The 26,973-nt window shown below is 45.0% G+C and overlaps 4 protein-coding genes across 4 annotated transcripts; all 4 read right to left on the reverse strand.

Moving 5' to 3' along the window:
- Positions 1-3,637: 3,637 nt before the first annotated feature.
- Positions 3,638-4,561, reverse strand: LOC108802380 (olfactory receptor 5V1-like). Its single transcript, XM_018574243.1, has one exon. It carries the CDS (start codon positions 4,559-4,561, stop codon positions 3,638-3,640), a length of 924 nt encoding a protein of 307 aa, XP_018429745.1.
- Positions 4,562-11,719: 7,158 nt separating this feature from the next.
- LOC108802384 (olfactory receptor 5V1-like) lies at positions 11,720-12,646 on the reverse strand. Its single transcript, XM_018574246.1, has one exon. It carries the CDS (start codon positions 12,644-12,646, stop codon positions 11,720-11,722), a length of 927 nt encoding a protein of 308 aa, XP_018429748.1.
- Positions 12,647-16,324: 3,678 nt separating this feature from the next.
- LOC108802383 (olfactory receptor 5V1-like) lies at positions 16,325-17,251 on the reverse strand. Its single transcript, XM_018574245.1, has one exon. The coding sequence runs from the start codon at positions 17,249-17,251 to the stop codon at positions 16,325-16,327; it is 927 nt and encodes a 308-aa protein (XP_018429747.1).
- An 8,596-nt stretch (positions 17,252-25,847) lies between these two features.
- Positions 25,848-26,774, reverse strand: LOC108802381 (olfactory receptor 5V1-like). The gene has a single exon (XM_018574244.1). It carries the CDS (start codon positions 26,772-26,774, stop codon positions 25,848-25,850), a length of 927 nt encoding a protein of 308 aa, XP_018429746.1.
- Positions 26,775-26,973: the final 199 nt, after the last annotated feature.

The raw sequence follows: 26,973 nt of genomic DNA on the forward strand, positions 1-26,973 counted from the left end.
GGGGGGCTTCAATTACAAAATAATTTGGGGCAATACCATAAAATAATCTCCTTTTTTCCGGGTCAGATCTGCTTTCCAATTGAAGAATTGCTGTTAAGGAAGAGAGATCGTGACGTGGTGGTAATGGGATGTAGTCACATGACCCTGAAAGACAATTTTGGAAGGAGTGAAGCTGCTATATAGCAAACGTTGCAAAATAAGTACAATAGAGGAAAAACTTTTTATATTACAGAAAATGCTGCCACAACCGTCCGTGACTAAAGTTCTGCATTAAAGTTAATGTAACCCCCCCCCAATCACAATGTTCTAAAAATGTATCAGCACATATAGAAAATGATCAGAACAATGGTTACATTGAAGTTTTCTCATGCTGAGAAGCTCAGCGGTGAAATATCAATGAAATAACTCCAAACACTGAATCCAAATCCCCAATTCACATTTCTTTATTATCGGTGAGCGGACGTCTTAGGTTCGGACTCATATCACAGATTTTCCTTGCGGCGATGTCACACGAAATACACAAAATGACATAAAACAGAATGATTGGAAATGTAACTCTGAGTATGAGAATGGCAATCCGAGTCATGTGATCACCAGGACGCGCAGTCACGTGACACGCCTACTTACAATCTGCGGTAACGCCGGTTAGCTGTTGTCACATTGACGTTCTCAGTCCCGGAGACGAGTCTTCTTCTCTTATTTTTTATCTTTTAAAATGAAGAGAAAATAAAATAATTCTGAGAAGAAAATATCACGTAAAGAATCCTCGTCATTCCTCCCGCTAAAAACGCGGATTTATAACTTTGTATCATAAAAATGAATCTGAGAGATTCTACAGATCGATACTTTGTGCTTCACCTCAGTCGGCAGAGTTTAAATATTCGGGGAACGGATCAGATTTTAGACATTTCCTTCTAGAAAAATATAAAAATGTAACTTAATTGAATTTGATTTTTTTGCTTGTTTTTAAGTGGTAATATCCTTGACATTCCCACCAATTTTCCATATTCACCAAATATGAATGTCAATGTGAAGGTGATAGAGCGGGAGGACGGTCTGCGTTCTGTGGAAGAAGGTTCTCCCTTATATAACGAGCTTCCCTCAGCTCGGCAACAAGACGCTGATTGCTTCATTTCCCGGCTGAACCTCCTCTGGTCCTCTGTGACCGCTCATCATCCGTCTCCAGAGCTTCAGACGCTTTACAAACTATTTCTTTCTTTAAGTCTAAAACTTTATATATTCTTATGTTTTATTTATCCACCATTGTGATCTTTTCATCAACATTATCTACATTCTGGGAGTTTTCCTTTAGGAGAAGGTTGAGGACACCTGACCATCACAGTGATATGAGCTTGTTTGACCTCTCATTCCAAAACCATGGCCATCAACAGGGATGTTCAGATACCAGTGCCGATACCAGTGCCAATACCAGTGCCGATTCATGGCACTTTCATGAGAACTCCCAGGGTTGCAGAGGTTGCAGCTGGGACCGGTCTCTGGTGCTCCACCACTGTCCTGAAATCATTAGTCTGCATTGTTTCAGAAGATACTGTCACATGACACTAAACAAAAATGTATCTGTGAGTACTTGGACAAGTATCGGTACTTGGTCTATAAAAATGGTATTGGTGCATCCCTAATATATATAAATAAAACAAATCCCGGGAGCTCCCTGTGCTCCTTACAAATCACAGCCGCCTCCTAGCTTATGAGTTTTTCTCTAGTCTTCGAGCTTGAAAAGTATCCGTACTGGTACCTGTACCGAGTACGGTACTCGGTATCTGAACATCCCTAGCCATTAATATGGACTCCCCCGAATCACCCCTTTTCCAGCCACACCATCCTCCATTCTTCTGGGAAGACTTTACCCAAGATTTTGGAGGGTGTCTGTGGGAATTTGTCCCATTTGTGAGGTCAAGGTGCTGGTATTGGATGAGAAGACCCGGGCTCACAATCATTCTTCCAATTCATCCCAAAGGTGATCAGTAGGGTTGAGGTCAGGGCTCTGTGCAGGACACTTGAGTTCCTCCTCACCACACTGGTCACACCATGTCTGTATGGAGCCTGCTTTGTACACGGAGGACAGTCATGGTGGAACAGAAAAGGGCCTTCACCAAACTGTTACCACAAGAGTTTGGAGGGTGTCTGTAGGACTTTATGCACATTTGCGGAGTCAGGTACTGATGTTGGCCAAGAAGACCTAGCTCCTAGTCAGTGTTCAGTCGGGTTGAAGTCAGCTGGCTTTGTACACAGGGGACAGTCATGGTGGGACATAAAAAGGTCTTCACCAAACTGGGACCACAAGGCTGGAAGAGCACAATAGTCTACAATGTCTTTGTATGGTGGAGTAATAACAGGACTCTTTAATGGAAACACCGAGACTTAATAATTTAACAGATGTGGACATTGATTTGGTGATATAATGTATCTCTCGGGGACTCTGTTGGTGAGATCTTTGCCCTAAGTTGCTGGGCCTGCATACCTGGTTTCCTCATTATGAAGGATTCCCACTCTTTTTGCGACTTTTTTGGGTTCATAGTATGTTTGGTTTGACCAGTTTGATGTGCATACAATGACATAGAAAGAACTGTCACATTAAACTTTGAATGTTCAGAGCCAATTAAAAGTCTGTGGGACGTGTTCACAAATCTTTTTGTGTATCCGCAGGAATCTCTCCATCTTAGGGGTCTATTCACGAAGCTCCCGAAGGATCTGGCCGTAGCTTCGGACGACGATCCTTCGGCTAGCTTCGGCCCCTTGACCCCTTCGGTTCAGTAGAACCGAAAGGGTGCTGTACGGACTATTCACAATAGCCCGTACAGCTCCCGAACATGGCCGAGCGGCTCAGTCGAGCCGAACGCATATGCATCGGCTCGGCTGAGCCGTGCTGAAATATATATATATTTTTTTCTTTTCTGAGATGGCTCCGTGTCAGAATAAAGAAAAAAAAGACACAGCGGTGTTTCTCTCCTGGGCGGCCGGGAACGGGAGGCTCCCAGAGCGCCCGGGAGAGTTTTTTTTCTTCTTTTTTTTTGGACAGCAGCAGAGACGCCGGACAATAGGAAATTATTGGGCGGAGCTAGCTGTCATTTTTTTTACCTTTTTAAACTCTTTTTCTGTTCTGCTCGGTAACACCTCACTTCACTTCAGGTCGGTCATTCACTCGGCTGCCTACGGCAACTTAGTGAATAGACCCCTTAGACTTTCACAATCTGTAGGCCAGAATTCCAAAGAGTGGCCCATAATTAATATCTGGGGGTCCCTCAGGTGTTGTTACGACATTCTAGTAGGTATACAAGCTCTGTAGGGTGGGGAAATAGATCTAACTGACTACTGGGGTCCTGGGATGGTGACACAATTGTACAGATTGTTAGGGGTGGCAGATATAAAGTTATTAGGAGGTGTTTCCTGACAGAAATTCTGACCATTCTGGACAGTTTTTGTGGCTAAACACAGCAGAACCTTTTCAAAACAGACAGAAAAGGTCATCACTTTCATCACAAATCAAGATGTAAAGTGGCTGAGCAGAGGAACCCCCAATACATGCATTGCAGGGGTGCAATCTAGAAGGAGGGATTCCTGAAGTCTTCAGTAACATGATTTAGTCACATGACAGAGGGAGCTGATTAATGGGAAACTAATTTGCTTGTTTTCTTCTGACTGTGTTTTTGACGTCTTTGTTCCTCATACTGTAGATGACGGGGTTCAGCATCGGTGTCACTATTGTATAGATAATGGACATGGTTCTGTGTATTTCAGGAGAGTAGGTGGAGCGGGGTCTCAGATATATAGACATGATGGTCCCGTAATAGAGAACCACCACGGTCAGGTGGGAAGCACATGTGGAGAATGCTTTGTGTCTTCCTTGTGAGGAACGGATCTTCAGGATGGTGGAGATGATGTGGACGTATGAGGTCAGGGTCAAGCAGAAAGAACACATAGCGATGATCCCTGCCGAGATGTACGTGGCTATCTCATTGCGCAAAGTATCTCGACAGGATAATCGAAGTAAAGGCGGTATCTCACAATAGAAGTGGTTGACGTGGTGGGACTTGCAGAAGGGGAGCTGGAAGGTGAGGACAACATGTATGGCAGAATTCACAAAGGAGATACCCCAGGACCCCATGGCTAAACTAATACACAACGTCTTGTTCATGATGATGTTGTAGTGCAATGGTCTACAGATGGCAGCATACCTGTCATAGGCCATGACGGCTAGTATGAAACACTCTGTTGATCCTAAACCCAAATGAAAGAATATTTGCACTGCACATGCCAACAAGGAGATACTTCTGTCCTTGGTCAGAGTGCTTATCAGAATTCTGGGGATAATCGTGGTTGAGAAACAGATATCGATAAAGGAGAGGTTACTCAGGAAGAAGTACATGGGGGTCTGTAGCTTGGGGTTGATCCTCACCACGATGATCAGTAGAAGGTTTCCAGACAATGTCATTATGTACATCACAAGGAACACAAGGAAACAGATGACCTGGAGATTCAGGACATCAGATAGACCAAGGAGGATGAAACTTCCGCTAGATGTTTGGTTGACTTCTTCCATAACATTCTGAAAACCGGAAGAAAAGAGTTTATGAAACAAAATGTATTTGTATCTTTATTCCCTTTCAAGGTTCAGGCCTCCCATAGCGGTATTATAGTTGGGGCCTAGTAGGCCAATTCTACCCCAGCTACCATATTCTGGAATACTCCAGCAGCAAGATCTCCCCGCCATAATTCCCTCATTTGTTCCATCTCCTCATCTTACTTTCTTCATAATGTAAAAACAAATTACTAAAACTTACAACCAGGAAACACCTCGTAATGGTCACAAGATGTGTGCAAACCTGCAAAAAAAACTCACCGATAGAGTCCGGAAGAGATACAACCAATTATTAGCTGGTCTAACCCTCTAGTAGCTAATAAACACTAAAACAAAACTCGGATTTGGGTGGACTGACCCTTTATGTTACTGACCATTTACATTCCAAACTCCCCAATAATGTAAATAGCCAGTTGTAGCAGCGGCTGTCTATAGTCACTGGAACACATACCACGTTTCCCCGGAAATAAGACCTAGTACTATTTTTGGGAATTGTTAAAATATAACACCTACCCCGGAAATAAGACCCAGTTGTGACCATTCCCAGGGCCGGTGGTGGCATAAGGGGGAACTTGAAGAGCCGCGGTAGAGAATCAGCGGTGCCAACAAAGCCGGCGCTAGAGGAAGCGAGGCGGCAGCGCAGGGAGCAGAGCCGCATAAGCCGACGACTCCTCTATAGCCCCGCCTCCTGTCACAGGCGGAGTCATACCAAATGCGCTCCGCCTGTGAGGAATCCATAGTGAAAGCTTCGCTCATTCTGGCCAGCAATTGGTTACCAAATTGCTCTTGGAAAGGTCCGGCGCCCCTGATTGCCCCGATCACCAGATTTTTGTGTATGAATACATGTAGACTTTTCTACATAAATAAGTGCGGATTGTTGTATATTTAAAAAAAAATAAGACCGACCCCGAAAATAAGACCTAGTGTGTTTTTTGCAGCCCCAAAAAATATGAGACAGTGTCTTATTTTCGGGGAAACACGGTATCTCTCATGGGATATTTTAATGGTAAATTTCGGCTTCTCCTCCCGTGTATACAATGGCAAGGCAAGAACCGCTACTGGAAACTGTATGTAACCGTTCCGAGCCAATAGGAATCTACGGCACTCATTTGAAACTGTTTTCAGTTTACACTGCGACAACAGGCTGTTTAATCTATCCACGAAAAAATGGTTTGTGTTTCTGCCTGGAGATCCGACTTATTGGAATCACCCTAATTGGAAAAGCAGGTTTGCTTGTTTAGACCGATCCGTAACCAAAACGAAACTTGGGCAAAAAGAATTTAACCCGCTAAAAGGTAGCTGGTTGGGAGAGGTTAACTAAGGATCCGGACAAGCAAAATCGTTGCAAAAAGTAAATTTATTTACTTTTTACTGTTAAAAAACATTTAGGACAATACAATTTTACTCATTATCTACCATTAAAATCATTGAAGCATGACAATCAGTATTCATAGGTGGACAGTTGTACTCGTATATATTGCACTTATATCACGACCATAGGGGAGGATGACTGGTGTATTGGGTGTATACACCGGTCTTGCTCCCACAGTAGGGCTCTCTATATTTAGGACCCTATATGGGTGAACTTGAATGAACAAGTTTTTAAGTTATGGTCGATATGGTATTAAAGTCGATCTTCATCCTCCCCTGCTTCTGCCCCGGTGGTTGGTGGAAAACTGTGCTGCTCTTTCGTTCCCTTCCCCTGCCCAGTGTGTGTATCTGAATACTAATTGCAGGGCATTGCTGTAGGCACACTTCCTATCTGCAGAAGTCCATTCTCCTACAAGACCCACCGACTGTCTTATAAACCCCCCACTGGGCTTCAGTGTCAAGCACTGCTGCTGTGTCCTATGTGGTGCATACAACTTCCACAGAGCAGGTTTCATCTGGATGAGAACGAGTTAAATGCACATTAGGTCCTACCTAGGACTCATGAAATGCAGCCAACAGTGTCCTGCTAGTTGTGTGTTGCTCTCTATCTGTGATTGTGGTCTTGTTTCTCAGTGAGTAGAACTGACTTGCTGTCTTGCTTGAAGTTCTGATTAAGTACTACAAAGAAATAACAACTCTTCGGGGGCTGGGAAGCAGATCAGACTGACCTCGGGGTTCAGGTGACATTTAATTTTGTTGCTTGTTATTAAATTTTATTATCCTTGACTTTTCCACTAATTTTCCATATTCACCAAATTCTTTTAATCTCAATGTGAAAGTTATAGAGCGGGAGGACAGTCTGCGTTCTGTGGAAGAAGGTTCTCCCTTATATAACAAGTCTTAGGTTCGGACTCATATCACAGATTTTCCTTGCGGCGATGTCACACAAAATACACAAAATTACATCGAAAAGAATGATTGGAAATGTAACTCTGAGTATGAGAATCGCAATCCGAGTCATGTGATCACCAGGACGCGCAGTCACGTGACACCCCCACTTACAATCTGCGGTAACGCCGGTTAGCTGTTATCACATTGACGTTCTCAGTCCCGAAGACGAGTCTTCTTCTCTTATTTTTTATCTTTTAAAATGAAGAGAAAATAAAATAATTCTGAGAAGAAAATATCACGTAAAGAATCCTCGTCATTCCTCCCGCTAAAAACGCGGATTTATAACTTTGTATCATAAAAATGAATCTGAGAGATTCTACAGATCGATACTTTGTGCTTCACCTCAGTCGGCAGAGTTTAAATATTCGGGGAACGGATCAGATTTTAGACATTTCCTTCTAGAAAAAGAAAAAAATAATTTAAGTGAATTTGATTATTTTGCTTGTATTTAAGTTGTAATTTCCTTATCACCAATTCTCTGTATTTATGAAATATGAATATGAATGTGAAGGTGATAGAGCGGGAGGACGGTCTGCGTTATGTGGAAGAAGGTTCTCCCTTATATAACGAGCTTCCCTCAGCTCGGCAACAAGACGCTGATTGCTTCATTTCCCGGCTGAACCTCCTCTGGTCCTCTGTGACCGCTCATCATCCGTCTCCAGAGCTTCAGACGCTTTACAAACTGTTTCTCTCTTTAAGTCTAAAACTTTATATATTCTTATGTTTTATTTATCCACCATTGTGATGTTTTCATCACATTATACACCTTCTGGGAGTTTTCCAATAGGAGTTTGGGGGACACCTGACCATCATAGTTGGTCACTTTGGTGAGAAGATCCGGCTCATAATCAGCTTTCCAATTCATCCCACTGATGTTCTGTAGATCATCCCTGGCATGAATTGGAATGTTGATTGTGAATCAGGTCTTCTGGTCCTGGGGTTCCTCCAGATGTTTTTAAGGGTTCCTTGAGTACAGAGCATGGATCTCCTGTCTACCAGCTTTCCACTGCTCTCTTCTGAAAGTACCTTTCGAAACCAGGATATCCCCAAGAGGAGAAAAGCTAAGTCCCAATTGGTGCTCCAAATACAAATCAAGGTGTTCCGTAGGTTGAGGTCGGGGCTCTGTGCAGGATACTCGAGTTCCTCCACCAAGCTGGTCACACCGTGTCTGTATGGAGCTGGCTGTGTACACAGGGGACAGTCATTGTGGGACAGAGAAGGATCTGATGTTGGATGAGAAGACGGGTTGGCAATGGGAAGTCTAGTTTGTGACGGACCCCCGTACTCAGGATAAGTATGTCTGCCGCTGTCTTCTTCCTTGCTCAGGAGATATCGAAACCCGCTGATCTGTAGCTCCCAGTTTCCCCAGTCACTGGTCGGGACACGAGTGTAGGTGAAACAAACTCTTATTTATTGAGCAACTAAACTAAATAGCGATCCCGTATCTGACAGCTGAAGATAGCAGAGAGGTAGCAGTGACTCTGCTATTCGCTGTGACAGCTGAAGATAGCAGAGAGGTAGCAGTGACTCTGCTATTCGCTGTGGCAGCTCTATAGCCCGATGTTAAATGATACATTTCAAGCACTGGATACAAATGTATCTCTTGAGTGAAATGTATCAGTTTTGATCGTCTAGGAACGATCAAAGACCTTTAGTGAGATCTGATTCTGACACGCTGTCAGGATCAGTCTCTAAAGTTATTATTAGCTGTTCCTAAGTTTGGAGCGGCCTGATAATAACTAAAAATTAAAAAAAGTTAATTTATCAAACCGTCATGGTGACTGCTCGATATAAACTGACAAAAAAAACTGACACACTGACTGACACACTTTTTAAATTTTTGCTGTGTGATTCTTTCACAGCAGCAAGTTTTGATTATTATTATTATTTTTAATTTTTTTAAATAATTATATACTCAGGGTATTATTTCATATCTATATACCCGCTTATTAACCAACTCGACACTACAATCCCCTTTGAGTGGCTAGAGTAGGTGGGAGAACGACCTAGGCCCTATTACAGATGACTGGAGGGGCGCTGTGAGGGCCGTTCTCTCAGTTTCTTTGTCTACGTCTCATAGACTTACCCAAGGGCTGTGACATCTTCCCGCCCTGATGAAGGGACCCTGTGCAGCCCCCGAAACGTTGGCTTTTTTCATCGTGACGATTTGTCCAAATAAAAGGACATATTGAATGATATTACTAAGTGCTGGTGATTGACTTGTGTCTGCATGGCGCCATCCGGGGTCATCACTGCGAGCACCACTGTTGCATAGGCCGGGAACGTTGTGAGGAGGGACTTTCTATCTACCTTCATAGACTTACCCAACTATTTATTTTGCCCAGGACCTATCCTACTCCGGACTTCCTGTTCAACATCGGTGTCAGGACTGACTCTTCCTGTCCAAAATGTGGTTTTCACCAAGGATCCCTGATCCATTTACTGTGGAGATGTCCTAAATTGGCCTGATATTGGGGTGCAGCGCTGAAGGTTGTTCATTCTGTCTTTGGTATATTGTTAGATGACACACCCAGAGTCTGTATACTTCCAGTGTGTGATATCCCTCGGAGGGATTCGTACCTCAAATTGGCTATACACAGATCCCTATTTACCGCTAGGAGACTGGTGGCAAGGAAATGGATATCCACCATCCCTTCCTCCCTCCACCATCCCTCCTTCCACCATCACTCCTTCCTCCCTCCACCATCCCTCCTTCCTTCCTCCACCATCCCTCAGAATCGATAAATGAATCTTTAATTTCCACAGCCCTCATATATGTATATGTATATATATATTTTCTATGTTGTTTGTTTAAAGAAAAATGATCTAATTAAAAAAAAAAAGAGTTAAACTGCGGCCGAGTCTATGGATACTCTCTACGGCCAAACGTTTGTAGATAACTGACCATCACACCGATTTCCTGTTTTAATTTATTGTCACCATTGTGAGGTTGTTACAATCATCATCATCATCATTTTATACCCCCGACAGATTCAAAATTCATTTGATCGTACTCACCTCTCCGCCGCCTTCCGGGTCTTCCGGGAGTCCCGTCGGAGATCCAGCGACGTCACGGACATCTCCCCCCTTCCCTTCTTTAGCCCACAAAGCCACTTGTGCCCAGGCCCGGCGCTACCATATAGACAGTGAGGGGAGAGCTGAACTCGCCAGCCCTTCCTCTCAGCTGTCACAGGAGTGCTAGCACAGCGCTGTGCTAGCACTCCTGTATTGGAGGGGACGGGGTCAATAAAGAGAACCTGTCACCTCCAAATGCTATCACACAGGGGGGCTTGTTAGCTAGCTCCTGTGTGATAGCAATAAAGTTAAAGTGACATGAAACCCTCAGATTGTGTAACATAGACCAACACTGTAATGTGCGCCTCACTGTAATCCATGGTTGTTTCCCTTCTCTTTGCTGCTCTTCCTTTTAAATCCTCATGTCTTCTCATGCTTGGGGAGAACTTCCCTTTGCAGCTCAGGGTCTCTTCCTGTAGTGCTGGCTCAGGTTACAAACATATACAAACCTATACACAGACACCGTGTATCCATTCCTGAGACAAGGCAGTCTGCTGCAAAACAGAAGTTCTCCCCCAGCATGAGAACAGATACAGATTTAAAAGGAAGAGCAGCAAAGAGAAGGGAAAAAACCATGGAGTACAGGAAGGCGCACATTACAGTATTGTTTTATGTTACAAAAGCTGAGGGTTTCATGTCACTTTAAGTGAAAAAAAAAATGTAATAAAAAAATAAATACAAATTGATAAACAAATTATAAAATAAATAAACATTTATGAAAAAAAATAAGTAAAAAATAATAATGAAAATGATAAAAAAGTAAAAGATAGTAAGATTTAAAAAAAAAAAGAAATGAAAAAATAATTAGAAAAAAAATTCTAACAAGTAAAAAAGTGAAAGAGAAATCAGATAAATAAAAATTTTAAAAAAAGTAAAGAAATAAAAAAAACTTTTCTACTATAAAGTGACTGACAGTCAGTATACTGGATACGTTTTATAATTAAAGGAACTCTCTACGTTTTCTTAAAGGAGAAATATGTGGGACGGGACGGGCTTGTCATTCACCTCGTAGTTCGTGGCGACGTGTTACAATGAGACTGTCACAGGTCGGCTCAGTAGATCGGGAACACATACCAGCGCTCGCTCACCTCTCGATCCTGTCACGGCTCTCTGCCCGTGACAGGGGGAGGGGCTGGATTCCCCCCTCCCCGCTCCGATCCGCCAGCGCTGACTGCCAAAACGGACGGGGGAGGGGGCGGGTACAGCTGGCTCTGCCTCTAGATAGGAGGAGCCAGCTGTCACTCACGCAGCTGGGCGGATCCAGACACAATTGTCGGGTTCAGCTGCGGCGTCTCAGTGTACCGCGAGCTGTAGCTCCCTATATACTGAGCTTTGGGACACAGGAGGGCGCTAGTTTGTGTCCTCCCGTTACCCTAAGGAGAACTATGGGGAAAAGCCCCGACCCCGTACTTCTCCTTTAAAGTTTAAAAAAAATAACTTACGTCAGTGCTGCAGTTTGAATTTAAAACGTATTTGTGGGAACTGTGAAGTTGAGTCGTGGATTGTAGAACTAACTAGTGTCGGGTGACTGTATACAGTGTATACCACATTTACCACTGACTAATGCCGAGTTGCAATGCAAGCAGATCAGCTAAAAGCAGTTGGATCCGTATGTGCGTTATAATTAATCGAACATGAAAATTTTAATCAGTACCAGCCGTACGTTTCTCCCTGATGATCTCTCACGCAATGTTCTCCTGAAATGCAAATTCACATTTTGGTTTACAGGATTTTATTTTGTCTCATTACTGTGTTTTTGACGTCCTTGTTCCTCATACTGTAGACCAAAGGGTTCAGCATGGGCGTCACTACCGTATAGAGAATGGACACGGTTTTGTCTATTTCAGGAGAGTAGGTGGAGCGGGGTCTCAGATATATAGACATGATGGTCCCGTAGTAGAGAACCACTACGGTCACATGGGAACCACATGTGGAGAAAGCTTTGTGTCTTCCTTGTGAGGAACGGATCTTCAGGATGTTGGAGATGATGTGGACATACGAGATCAGAGTCAAGCAGAAAGAGGACATGCCAAGGGTCCCTGCTGAGATGTACATGCCAATCACATTAAGCAAAGTGTCGCTGCAGGGCATTCGAAGGAAAGGTGGTAGCTCACAGAAGAAGTGGTGGACGTGGTGGGACTTGCAGTAGGGGAGTTGGAAGGTGAGGACAACATGTATGAGAGAATTCAGAAAGCACACACTCCATGCACCAGCTGCCAAAGCGGCACACAATGCCTTGTTCATGATGATGTTGTAGTGCAATGGTCTACAGATGGCAGCATACCTGTCATAGGCCATGACGGCTAGAAGAACACACTCTGTAGCTCCTAAACCCATATGGAAGAACATTTGCATGGCACATCCCAACAAGGAGATACTTCTGTCCTTGGTCAGAGTGTTTTTGAGGAGTTTGGGAACGATGGTGGATGAGAAACTAATGTCGATAAAGGAGAGGTTACTCAGGAAGAAGTACATGGGGGTCTGTAGCTTGGGGTTGATCCTCACCACGATGATCAGTAGAAGGTTTCCTGACAGTGTGACTATGTACATCACAAGGAACACAAGGAAGCAAAGTGATTGGAGATACGGGACATCAGATAGACCAAGGAGGATGAAACTTCCGCTAGATGTTTGGTTGACTTCTTCCATAACATTCTGGAAATGAGGAAAATAGAGTTTCACATAAAATGTATTGGTATAAGGGTCAGGCCACCCAAACTGATATTTTACTTGGGTCCTAGTAGGCCAAGTCAGCCCCGGGCTTGTTATATTCTCCAGCAGCCATAATTCCCTCAGTTATTCCATCTCCTCATCTTACTTTCTTCATAATGTAAAATAAAAGCTAAAAAATACAACCAGGAGAGTGGGAACGCCTCGTAATCCTCCAGCTTGATCACCTGTTGCCTTGACCTGGATTGCTTTGACTACGACTCATTGCTGCCTGCCATGACCTCTGCTTGCTCCGGGATTCTGCCTCTCCCTGCTCCCTCGGTATCATACTGGCTTTGACCCCTGGCTTGCTTGACTTCTCTCTATTCCTGCTCCTGACCACTCATTTCCCTCAGCTGGCTACCAGCCCTGCCTACCTTCCAGGGAATCTGTTGCTGGAGTTTTGCCAGGCACTGGGCCTGAACATCTCGGCGCCCGTGCTACTCTCTGTCTGCCCGCTCCCTGTCCCTACTTCCAGGGGTGTGAGACAAGAGCCGCAAGGGAGGCCTCCTCAACCAAGTCAGTCCTCTACCAGGTACGTGATAGTGAAACTTCGGCCTCCTCTGCTTCTGATGATAACCTGAAGAGGAGCTTTATTTACAAAATAGTGTGAGACAATACTATACAATAATCTCCTGAATACCGGGTCAGATCTGCTCTCCATTATAAGAAATGCTGTTGAGGAAGATCAGGATCACACAAGCGGCCTGAGAAGAGTCAGAATTTGCTGTCTGCTTGGTGTCACTGACAGACATCACAACTCTCTCGGACGCTGCGGGAGAGCAGCATTTCCTCCCGGAAAGGTTTACTCAGAGTAAACCTTTCCCGGCTCTGTTTTTTTTTTTCCTGACATCAAAGATGCCGGCCGCCGTGAGTCAGAAAAAAAAAAGTTCAGGGAGAGTCCTGCCAATCACAGGGCGCCCCACTTCCAATCACAATCGGTGACCAGCTGACCCCGCACACGTGACCAAGAAGTGGTGTGGGATGCGGCCATATTTGTTTCGGGACCCTGTGTGAGATCTCCCGGACCTAATTTTCACATCCATTATCGCTCTCAGTCGGTGTTCGGACGGTTTGCGCCTCCTATCAGCAGTAACAACACAAAGAATCCAGCGGAATCCGGGTATGACTACGAGAGTGCTGGTCCACAGGCAGGCCCGGCGCTACCGCAAGGCAAGTCAGGCGGCCGCCTGAGGGCGCTGCAGGGTGAGGGCGGAAAAAACAGGACATTTTGACAAGTACTCGTACAAATGCCCCGATGTTTGCGCTATGGTTTTTCTTTTTTCACTTACCTTCGGCGCGGGAGCGCAGCGGCAAGTCAGCGCCGGTCCGGTGGGTTTTTTTTTCACTTACCTTCGGCGCGGGAGCGCAGCGGCAAGTCAGCGCCGGTCCGGTGGGAGGAGCTCCTGGTGGGGGTCACAGCTAAATTAGGACCCCCACCTGGAGCTCCTCCCACCGGACCGGCGCTGACTTGCCGCTGCGCTCCCGCGCCGAAGGTAAGTGAAAAAAAAAACATAGCGCAAACATCGGGGCATTTTGACAAGTACAAGTACTTGTCGAAATGCCCTGTTTTTACAGGGGGTGGGGGTCGGGGAGGGGCACAAAAATGCACCTTGCCTGTGTAGGCAAGAATCTAGCACCGGCCCTGTCCACAGGAAAGAGGGCACCTCCCTGAAATGAAAAGGGCACCTCCCTAAAATTGATTTTTTCCAGGTTGGGATCCCTGCACTGATGTCATAAACAAGATGGCGGCACCCAGCAGCAATCACAATATGTTTAGGACTACATGGAAGGAAAGGTCTTTGGGGACATTGAGGATGAGAATATAAAGATACTAAAAACAACCAACACGTATGTAATTGTGTCAGGCATTTTATGTGTACGCTGATGTCATAGATGTTACACAACATACACAAAATAAAAAAAAGAATGAGATGTGAATATTTTCATGAATACCAGAATTATAATTTTAGGAAACCCCCCAAAAAAGAATCAAAAAGCAGCCGCCTCATCTAGGGATTGGTACGGTACAATGTATTAAAATGTATAGAAAATGAAATACTTCTAGGAGGATAATACCACCAAAACACAGCCTTGCCGTACCCCCGTCCTGTCCTAAACATCACGTACTTTACACTCAACTCACAAAACATTCACATTAGAGAAAAACGATCCTTATTTTCCACAAAAGTACTTTTTAGCTGAATTGAAGGGGATTTGGAAATCACAGTCACATGACAAAGCTTTGTGAATCGAGTGTCTTGTTTCATCAATGAGCGGAGTGGTTGGAATACTCTTCTCCTCGGTGGGTGATGGCGTGTCAGTGTCCATAGGAAGAAGATAACATTATAGACCGGCGGTTACTCAAGCTGTAGAACCTCAGGGGCCCACATTTGTCCTCGGTCATTAAGTCGTGACCCAAGTCGCACCGCACTGGAACGCACGGCATTGCGGTACCGCACGTTCTGGTGGATCAAACTGTGGGCAGGACGTGTGTTTAGGGTACCAGTTAAATGAATTGTAATGCAGCGCATCTCCAGCACTTTCCCCACCAGAATGAACAGTAGGTGGTGTGATTGCAATTAAAACAGTGACAGACACATTCTCACACACAAATACAATACTCCCAAAAAAAATGTAGGGGTTCATGTGGGCTGCTGTGTTGTGACGGAGCTCCATCTATAGGTGCATTGCTTGTACTGCTCCCTTGCACTTCCTCATGAGGTTCCGGGAGCCAGAATGTGACGTCACTCCGGTCCAGGCACCTCTATAGGACACGTGAGGGAGCTATAAGCATTACACGTATGGATGGAGCTCCCTCGCGGCCATAGCCCCAGCGCACCTCACCCCAAGATGACACTCTGCGCCGGGGCAGCAAATTTTGAATGGCTGCTTGGCACGAGAACTGACACTGCTGCGCTAGGGGGAAGCCTGAGGAGCCCCTCACCTAGTGCAGTGGAAAGCAGGCAGCGACCCACTTTTGGGTCGCGACCCACCAGCTGAGAACCACGGTTATAGACAACATTTCCTTCCTGAAAAACACCATTTTTAGACGCCTGACTTTCGTTATTTCGGTTGCCGAGGGTTAAAGATCGGGAAGGAGACACGCGGCGGTCCCTCCGCGCGGCATCAACATTCCACGTTCCCCAGCTGAGCAGCTTCCGGGTCCTTTGTGAATATTCGGAAATTGTTTATTTTGCTCGTTACCTTTCTCAAAGTCTAAACTTCGTATTCTCTTATGTTTTCATTAATTTTAATTATCGTCATGTTGTTTTGATAATGATCATCCACATCATCCGTCTTCGGGGAATTTGCCGGGAAGAAGATGTTTAACGTTAAACTCCAGCCGAGTCTATGGATACTCTATACGGCCAAACGTTTGTAGATAACTGACCATCACACCGATTTATTTCCTGTTTTAATTTATTGTCACCATTGGGAGGTTGTTACAATCATCATCATCATCATTTTATACCCCCGACAGATCTTCCGAGTGAACTCCAGTCACAGTTGGAGAAGTAGAATTCATATGGCCAGTCTTGGGAGTCTCCAGAAGTACTTTTATCCTTGGCGATCTCTCACGCAATGTTCTCTTGAAATGCAAATTAACATTTTGGTTTACAGGATTTTATTTCGTCTCATTACTGTGTTTTTGACGTCCTTGTTCATCATACTGTAGATGACGGGGTTCAGCATGGGCGTCACTACCGTATAGAGAATGGACACGGTTTTGTCTATTTCAGGAGAGTAGGTGGAGCGGGGTCTCAGATATATAGACATGATGGTCCCGTAATAGAGAACCACCACGGTCAGGTGGGAAGCACATGTGGAGAATGCTTTGTGTCTTCCTTGTGAGGAACGGATCTTCAGGATGGTGGAGATGATGTGGACGTATGAGGTCAGGGTCAAGCAGAAAGAGGACATGCCAAGCGTCCCTGCAGCGATGTACATGCCAATCACATTAAGCAAAGTGCTGCGGCAGGACATTCGAAGTAAAGGTGGTAGCTCACAGAAGAAGTGGTGGACATGGTGGGACTTGCAGTAGGGGAGTTGGAAGGTGAGGACAACATGTATGAGAGAATTCAGAAAGCACACACTCCATGCACCAGCTGCCAAAGCGGCACACAATGCCTTGTTCATGATGATGTTGTAGTGCAATGGTCTACAGATGGCAGCATACCTGTCATAGGCCATGACGGCTAGAAGTATACACTCTGTTCCTCCTAAACCCAAATGGAAGTACATCTGTAATGCACATCCCAACCAGGAGATACTTCTATCCTTGGTCAGAGTGTTTATGAGGAGTTTGGGAACAATGGTGGATGAGAAACAGATATCAATAATGGAGAGGTTACTCAGGAAGAAGTACATGGGGGTCTGTAGCTTGGGGTTGAGCCTCACCACGATGATCAGTAGAAGGTTTCCTGACACTGTGACTATGTACATCACAAGGAACACAAGGAAACAGATGGCCTGCAGAGACGGGACATCAGATAGACCAAGGAGGATGAAACTTCCGCTAGATGTTTGGTTGACTTCTTCCATGAAATTCTGAAAAACAGGAAAAAAGAGTTTCACATAAAATGTATTGGTATAGAAGTCAGGCCACCCAAACGGATATTTTACTTGGGGCCTAGTAGGCCAAGTCAGCCCCGGGCTTGATTTTTTTTTTCTCCATATAAATGTTTATTAATGATTTGTTTTCTTTTGAAAGAACAGACATCGTAGCCATATAAACAGGGGAATACAATGTACACCCCATTGGAAAGAGATATTTGCCCAAGTATTCTGGGCAGGAAGTCCTTCAAAATTATATTGCTGTCCACATCTTCTGCTAAACAGGCATAAACATATGTAACCTCAACACTTAGGGTTAGGGTTAGGGGAGGAAAGGGGTTAGGGTTAGGGGAGGAAAAAGAGACAGAAACAGAAAATCCCTCTGGGGGTTCCATGTCAGTCCATTCGTGTCAGGCCTCATTCGTCTCCATCAATCCAGCATAGGGCCGGTGGCGACCTATGAGGGAATCGTCCATAGATCATTGTAGTCTTCTCCGAGTGCCAAGGTGCCCATAGTCGCGAAAAACTTATCTAAACGATCATGCTTAGTGGATAAGAGTTCTTCCATCTCGCAAATGTGTTTCACCTGATTCAGCCATTCCACAATGGTGGGGGATCGAGTGTTTGCTCAGTGATTTTGCAGAACTCCCCCCATTTAGATCTGGGAGGTGTAGCAGGAACACACCTGGTGTGTATTCCATGGTTGCCCCTGTGATATGGCCTATCAGGCCATGAATCTTTTGTCAGAATGGCTGAAGCAGGGAGCATGTCCAAAAGAGGTGTAGCACGGATCCCTGCTCAGACCCACATCTCCAGCAAACCTCAGACAGGGCCGGGTTAATTTTATGTAGAATTTCCGGTGTCTTATACCACCGGGTGAGGATTTTTCAAGTTGGTTTCTTGAGTCTTACTACTTATAGAGCAGCTATGTGTCCCCTGACATACCTCCTTCCAATCCTCATCTGATATCTGTAGAGCTAACTCAGTTTCCCATTTTTTCTTCAAGGCACTCATGTGTTGGTTTGTGTCCCGCCTGACCAGGGTATAAAGCCAGGAGATAAGATGTCTGGCGGGCAGTGGCGTAACAATCGCCATAGCGACCCAGGCGGCCGCTATGGGGCCCGTGCACAGGGGGGGCCCGTGCACAGGGGGGGGCCCGGCCAGGCATCCCTCTGATGCCGTGTGGGCCCCCTGGGTCGCTATGGCATCCTGGGTGCTGACTGTCACTGACATAGTTCAGCAGCAGCTGTGAAGGAGAACGTTCCCCCTCACAGGCGCTGCAGAGCTGTGTCAGTGACAGCCAGCAGATGCAGCAGAATAGGCCGGTTACACCGGCGTTTGCAGCTAAAGGAGGCGGGCCCGCCTAATAGCAACCCTGCCTCCTCTCACATCACTGGCCAGCGATCTAAGAGCAGGTGGGGCCAGTGATGTAAGAGGAGGCGGGGCCCGTCGATCGAAGGAGGCTGAGCCCAGGGACGGAAGAGGAGGCAGGGGCCTGGCCGGCGGCAACCACGGAGGTGGACAACGCTGACAGGTAAGAGGCGTGCAGCTCAACTGAGACCTTGCAGAGCCCACCATAGAGAGTCTATGGTGGGCTCTGCAAGGGGCATAACCAGCAATCACAGGGCCCCATACAAAATTTTGCTATGGGGCCCTGGGATTTCTAGTTACGCCCCTGCTAGCGGGGCCTTTCCCCCGAGCATGCTTTCTCAAAGGGTGTTAGTTTCCTAGAAAAATCTTTTTTTCTACCAAGTAAGTAATGTCTGATCTGGAAGTATGTCCACCATGGGACCCTTTGCTAATTGAAATGTGGTCTCCATATCCACTTTGCTTAAGAAGCATTGATCCCGGAAGAATCGCTGAGCGTTCAGGGTGTCTTCTAGTTTCCAGTGGCGTAAGAAGTCTGTCTTAGATCCTGGTGGAAAGTCTGGGTTGTCACTCAATGGAGTGAGGGGTCCGTCACATGTGGTCAGCATACCTTTTCAATGGAGGGAGGACAGCTCTTTAATGGAGGCCCCTATCAAAGGGTGAGAAGCAAGAGTGGATGGGATGTACTTGTCCATTAACCATGCTATAGTGGACAAGGGTTGGGTAGTCCAACGCAGTTCCATGTCTACCCACATCTTGGATGAACAAGTCAGCCCCGGCCTTGTTATATTCTCCAGCAGCCATAATTCCCTCAGTTATTCCATCTCCTCATCTTACTTTCTTCATAATGTAAAATAAAAACTAAAAAAATACAACCAGGAGAGTGGGAACGCCTCGGAGTGGCCGCAGGATGTGCACAGACCTGGGAACTCAAGTGCAAAAGACTCGCTAACAGAGTCCATAGAGACATGACAAAGTTTCAGGTGGATTAACCTTCTAGTAACTACCAAACACCGAAATATCATGTTGGGTGGACCGACCCCTTTTATTACTGACCTTTTATGTTCCAAACTCCCCAATAAATGAAACAGCCGGATGAACTGGAGCTGCTGTCTACAGTCACTGTAACACACATCTCTCCGCATGTATACAACGACAAGGCAAGAACTACTACATCAAGCCGTATGTAACCAATGTGGGCCATAGGAGGGTCTGTGGTGTCCATTGGGAAATGTTTGCAGTTTCCACAAGAAATGTTCCATCCCCAGAGGTTGCCAGTTTGTGAGCCAGAATTCTAAACCAGAGCCCATATTTTATATTTAGGGTCGCTAGATTTTTAGGCGCAGTATTAAAGTGAATGTAAGGCTATAGCCGGGAGTTCACACACTATGGCGCATGCGCGGGTCCCAGCTTTCCGTTCTATCGGAAAGCATGCGCTAGTGAGCAGGCAACATAACAGACGTGCTAACGGGGCGCATAGGAAGTGACAAGTCTTCCTCTGATTGATGACCCCATATACACTGGCCTGTTCCATTGATCAGTGCTGAATGGTCTCAGCTTATGTTCCTGTGTTACTGCTAAGCTTGATCACCTGTTGCCTTGACCCGGATTGCTTTGACTACGACTCATTGCTGCCTGCCATGACCTCTGCTTGCTCCGGGATTCTCCCTCTTCCTGCTCCCTTGGTACCGTGCTGACCGTCTGGCTTTGACCCCTGGCTTGCATGACTTCTCTCCAGTTCCTGCTCCTGACCACTCTGTTCCCTCAGCTGGCTACCAACCTTGCCTACCTTCCAGGGAATCTGTTGCTGGACTTTTGGCAGGCACTGGGCCTGGGCATCTCGGCACCCGTGCTACTCTCTATCTGTTCGCTCCCTGTCCCCACTTCCGGGGGTGTGAGACAAGAGCCACAAGGAAGGCCTCCTCAACCAAGTCAGTCCTCCACCAAATACGTGATAGTGAAACTTCAGCCTCCTCTGCTTCTGTCCCATCTGCTTCTGCCCCTTGTGGCTGGTGGAAAATTGTACTGCTCTTCAATTCCCTCCCCTTCCCCGCCCGCTGTGTGCTTCCTGCATCAGACACGCTTCCTGACTGCAGAAGTCCAGTGTCCTACAAGACCCATTGACTGTCCTATACACACCCCCTGGGCTTCAGTGTCAATCACTGCTGCTGTGTCCTATGTGGTGCACATAACCTGCATCGAGCCAGTTTCATCTGGATGAGAAAGCGTTACTGCAGAGCCCTCCCCCTCCCTGTGCACATTGAACTGTGAACTGAATTGTATTGTTAGTTATAAATCAGATCACACTGACCCCTGGGTTGCTGGAGCAATGGTGCAATGATATGTTGGGGCTCAGTATGGAGACGGGTATCAGAAGTCTGATCTCCTCTGCTCAGATACATTTAACATTTCAGTACAAAATAAACACCAGGTATTGCTTATTTTCCACGAAGAGCGGCACTCAATGTTTCCTCCAAATAAATCTAAATTTTATTTCAATCCATGGAACAGCATACACCTTCCAAAGCTCCCGGGATGAAAGAAACTCTCTCCTTACATGTTTCACCCACAGGGCTTAATCGTAGGAACGAATGGATTTATTTGGAGGAAGCGTTGAGTGCGGCTCTTCTTGGAAAATAACTCCTACAGGTGGGAGCGAGCCTTCTGCCAGCACCTGGAGGTTCCTCCTAATATGGATCTGAGTGCGGAATCTGAGCGGTGAGTGTCGTGGACCAGTTATTGCTCACTGTACTTCATTTGCCGTTCACACCGAGATATAAAGTTATAATTGTTGACAGACATTTGGAGAAGTTTTTTTGAGCAATCTTTGCCGGCAGGACACAGCACAGCAGAGTACATCTGACAACAGAATAAAGATTACTCTCCTGGACCAAGAGGGAACCCCACCATTGGACACCTAATAAGAAGAGTCCAACCAACGTGGACACATGAAGAAGGACCCAACTTCCCGAGTACAGAAGAAGGGAGAAGTCTCGGGACTGGGACATCAGAAGATCATAAATCCAGCTGAATAAAGGGGACATTTTACTGTTATTATACTTGTGGTGATGTTACACAAAATTACATAAAAAAAGAATGATTGGAAATGTAACTCTGAGTATGAGAATGGCAATCCGAGTCATGTGATCACCAGGACGCGCAGTCACGTGACACGCCTACTTACAATCTGCGGTAACGCCGGTTAGCTGTTGTCACATTGACGTTCTCAGTCCCGGAGACGAGTCTTCTTCTCTTATTTTTTATCTTTTAAAATGAAGAGAAAATAAAATAATTCTGAGAAGAAAATAACACGTAAAGAATCCTCGTCATTCCTCCCGCTAAAAACGCGGATTTATAACTTTGTATCATAAAAATGAATCTGAGAGATTCTACAGATCGATACTTTGTGCTTCACCTCAGTCGGCAGAGTTTAAATATTCGGGGAACGGATCAGATTTTAGACATTTCCTTCTAGAAAAATATAAAAATGTATATAAATAAATGTTATTATTTTGCTTGTATTTAAGTTGTAATTTCCTTATCACCAATTCTCTGTATTTATGAAATATGAATGTGAATGTGAAGGTGATAGAGCGGGAGGACGGTCTGCGTTCTGTGGAAGAAGGTTCTCCCTTATATAACGAGCTTCCCTCAGCTCGGCAACAAGACGCTGATTGCTTCATTTCCCGGCTGAACCTCCTCTGGTCCTCTGTGACCGCTCATCATCCGTCTCCAGAGCTTCAGACGCTTTACAAACTGTTTCTTTCTTTAAGTCTAAAACTTTATATATTCTTATGTTTTATTTTCTTTTAACCATAGTTTTTTTATTCAAGGTTTTAAATAAAACAGGTAATAAAAACAGCTGTCGTGAGGTTCATAAGGGATAACATAACTATATTCTTATGTTTTATAGACTTGTGCGCCGTCAAAAAATTCGTTCTGTTTCGTTTCGGAATATCCGTTATTTCGTATTTCGTAATTCGTAACTGAACTCTAACCCTATAGATCATTGGTTCGACCTCATCTGGAGTACGCGGTCCAGTTCTGGTCACCAGTACTAAGAAAAGATGTCCTTGAGTTGGAAAAAGTCCAGCGAAGGGCAACCAAACTAATTAGGGGTATGGAGGACCAGAGCTACGAGACAAGGGGGAGGGGATGGAGGATCAGAGCTACGAGACGAGGGGGAGGGGATGGAGGATCAGAGCTACGAGACGAGGCTACTAAATTTAAACATGTTCACATTAGAGGTGAGGAGATTAAGGGGGGACATGATTTCCATGTACAAAATGTTTAATGGTGGCAGCAACATTAGCGATAAACTGTTTAAAATTAACTATCTGCTTGGTGTCACTGATGTCATAAACAAGATGGCGGCACCCAGAACCCAATTTGGTAAGGTCTGTCCACATTTCAACTCCACACTGGTCCTGGACACCCTTGTTGCTGCCTGTCATACTCAGGGTATTATTTCATATCTATATACCCGCTTATTAACCAACTCGACACTACAATCTCCTTTGAGTGGCTAGAGTAGGTGGGAGAACGACCTAGGCCCTATTACAGATGACTGGAGGGGCGCTGTGAGGGCCGTTCTCTCAATTTCTTTGTCTACGTCTCATAGACTTACCCAACTATTTATTTTGCCCAGGACCTATCCTACTCCGGACTTCCTGTTCAACATCGTATGTCCAAAATGTGGTTTTCACCAAGGATCCCTGATACATTTACTGTGGAGATGTCCTCAATTGGCCCGATATTGGGGTGCAGCGCTTAAGGTTGTTCACTCTGTCTTCGGTATATTGTTAGATGACACACCCAGAGTCTGCGTACTTCCAGTGTGTGATATCCCTCGGAGGGATTTGTACCTGAAATTGGCTACACACAGATCCCTATTTACCGCTAGGAGACTGGTGGCAAGGAAATGGATATCCACCATCCTTCCCCCCTCCACCATCCCTCCTTCCTCCCTCCACCATCCCTCCTTCCACCATCCCTCCTTCCTTCCTCCACCATCCCTCCTTCCACCATCCCTCCTTCCTCCCTCCACCATCACTCCTTCCTCCCTCCACCATCCCTCCTTCCTTCCTCCACCATCCCTTCCTCCACCATCCCTCCTTCCCCCCTCCACCATCCCTCCCTCCACCATCCCTCCTTCCTCCCTCCGGGGGGCAGCCGGTTGGGTAATATATAGACAGTCAGAGGAATTCAGGAAAGTGTTAGAGAAGGATAAAGCAGAAAGAAGGGGACATAGTTGGGAAGAGATTGTGTATCCATAGATATTATTAATACAAAATAGAAGTAAATTAAAAGAAATAAGAACGGAAGGGTAACGAATACACGGCTAAGTGGCAAAGATATGACCACTGGATAGGTACATAAATCATTAAAGGAGAAGTATGGGGTCAGGCTTTTCCCCATAGTTCTCCTCAGGGTGACGGGAGGACACAAACTAGCGTCCTCCCGTCACCCTAGACCCCGAACTATGAGGTGAGTGAAAAGCCCCTCCCCCTCCCCCCTCATAGTTCTCCTTTAATTCAGATATTTATTTATAGATAAATGACCTGTATGAGTGTTAGGACAATAAGGAATGAAGAATGTCTTCTGGAGGAAGGGGAGAAAGACGTGATGGGGGCAGGTAGAGGAGGTAAGGGGTTATATATCAGGGGTAGTTAAAAGGGTAAAGCAGATGGGGATAGGCACATATAAGGTTTGTTAACGAAATGGTTATTTTTTGGGGAATTCTTTTTACTTAGGATTTATATGAAGAACAGGAACACAAGTATATAGGGGAGGGAGGGTAGACTGGAGGATTAAGGTAAGCAACACAATATCATTGGAACATTTGCCTACAAGACATCTTAAAGGAGAACTATGAGATGAGTGATTTCCACTCACCTCACCCCGTAGTTCTCCTTTAAGCTGATCACATAATGAGTGCACATAAAAAGAAGAGTAGAGTGAATATTTATAGAGGAGGTGGACGGAGAGACATAGAGTTCGGATTATTGGGCGGGCAAGCAACACTAGAGGCGTATAAACTTCTTCCCTATGCTCCACGAGAAGATTTGAATGGTGGCATTGAATGAGAGAAGAGAGTGGAGGTAGATTTTGTTGAAATTATTTGGCAGCGAAAGGGGAAAAAAAACAAAGGATGTCTGAAATAGAGTTGATGTTTTTTTTAAATTAGAGATAAATACAATTTAAACTATTTGAGAGATAGAAGTACGATATCTTTTTCTAAATGTACTATGTACTGTAAATTGTATTGTATTTAAGTAAAATAATAACAATTAAAATATATTAAACAAACAAAAAATAAATAAAAGGCCAAACGTTTGTAGATAACTGACCATCACACCGATTTCCTGTTTTAATTTTTTGTAACCATTGTGAGGTTGTTACAATCATCATCATCATCATTTATACCCCCGACAGATCTTTCCGAGTGAACTCCAGTCACAGTTGGAGATTAGACTTGTGCGCCGTCAAAAAATTTGTTCCGTTTCGTTTCGGAATATCCGTTATTTCGTAATTCGTATCCGAAACTCAATTCGGATTGGTACGAAATACGGATTTTCGTTAGTTTCGGCACATTTTCGTAACTTTACCAACATTCGTTATGATGAAGTTAAAAAGCAACAATACCTTTGTTAATATTGGAGTCGATGTGGTCGTTGTTTTTTTATCCGAAATACGAATTCCGTCAATGGATTCCGGATCCGAATTTCATATTTCGGACTTAAAAAAAAACTACCATCAACTCCAATATAAATGTACTTTGCTTTTTACCTTCAATATAACGAATGTTCGTAACGGAACGAAAATACGTCAACGGAATTTCGTATTTCCTGCCTGTGTATTGTAACGCAACTCTCAGCAGCAGCGGATCCGTATTTCGGATTAAAAAAAAAATCTTGTCATGTTGTTCAACCTCATTTACAGGGGTAATATTAGTTCCCGTTTCAAAGAAATTCGGATCCGAAATTCAATAACGGAATTTCGTATTTCGGATATAATTCGGAAACTGCAATTCGGATTTCCTATGCTTACGAATCTACGAATTTCAGGAAAATTCGTATGAATTTCGAATCGAATCGCACATGTCTATTGGAGATGTAGAATTCATATGGCCAGTCTTGGGAGTCTCCAGAAGTACGTTTCCTCCTTGGCGATCTCTCACGCAACGATGTCTTGAAATGCAAATTCACATTTTGGGTTACAGGATTTTTTTTCGTCTCATTACTGTGTTTTTGACGTCCTTGTTCCTCATACTGTAGACCAAGGGGTTCAGCATGGGGGTCACTACCGTATAGAGAACTGACACGGTTTTGTCTATTTCGGGAGAGTAGGTGGAGCGGGGTCTCAGATACACAAAAAAGATGGTCCCGTAGTAGAGAACCACCACGGTCAGGTGGGAGCCACATGTGGAGAACGCTTTGTGTCTTCCTTGTGAGGAACGGATCTTCAGGATGTTGGAGATGATGTGGACATACGAGATCAGAGTCAAGCAGAAAGAGGACAATGCAAAAGTCCCAGCAGCGATGTACATGCCAATCACATTCAACAAAGTGTTGCGGCAGGACATTCGAAGAACAGGTGGTAGCTCACAGAAGAAGTGGTGGACATGGTGGGACTTGCAGTAGGGGAGTTGGAAGGTGAGGACAACATGTATGAGAGAATTCAGAAAGCAAACACTCCATGACCCGGCAGCTAAACTGGCACACAACATCTTGTTCATGACGGTGTTGTAGTGCAATGGTCTACAGATGGCAGCATACCTGTCATAGGCCATGACGGCTAGAAGAACACACTCTGTAGCTCCTAAACCCATATGGAAGAACATCTGCATTGCACATCCCAACCAGGAGATACTTCTGTCCTTGACCAGAGTGTTTTGGAGGAGCTTGGGAACAATGGTGGATGAGAAACTAATATCAATAATGGAGAGGTTACTCAGGAAGAAGTACATGGGGGTCTGTAGCTTGGGGTTGATCCTCACCACGATGATCAGTAGAAGGTTTCCTGACAGTGTGACTATGTACATCACAAGGAACACAAGGAAACAAAGTGACTGAAGATACGGGACATCAGATAGACCAAGGAGGATGAAACTTCCACTAGATGTTTGGTTGACTTCTTCCATAACATTCTGGAAAAGAGGAAAATTAGAGTTTCACATAAAATGTATTGGTATAAGGGTCAGGCCACCCAAACTGATATTTTACTTGGGGCCTAGTAGGCCAAGTCAGCCCCGGGCTTGTTATATTCTCCAGCAGCCATAATTCCCTCAGTTATTCCATCTCCTCATCTTACTTTCTTCATAATGTAAAATAAAAGCTAAA

This window comes from Nanorana parkeri, unplaced genomic scaffold, assembly GCF_000935625.1.
Source record: "Nanorana parkeri isolate BGI_ZX_2015 unplaced genomic scaffold, ASM93562v1 scaffold2834, whole genome shotgun sequence".
NCBI lineage: Eukaryota > Metazoa > Chordata > Amphibia > Anura > Dicroglossidae > Nanorana > Nanorana parkeri.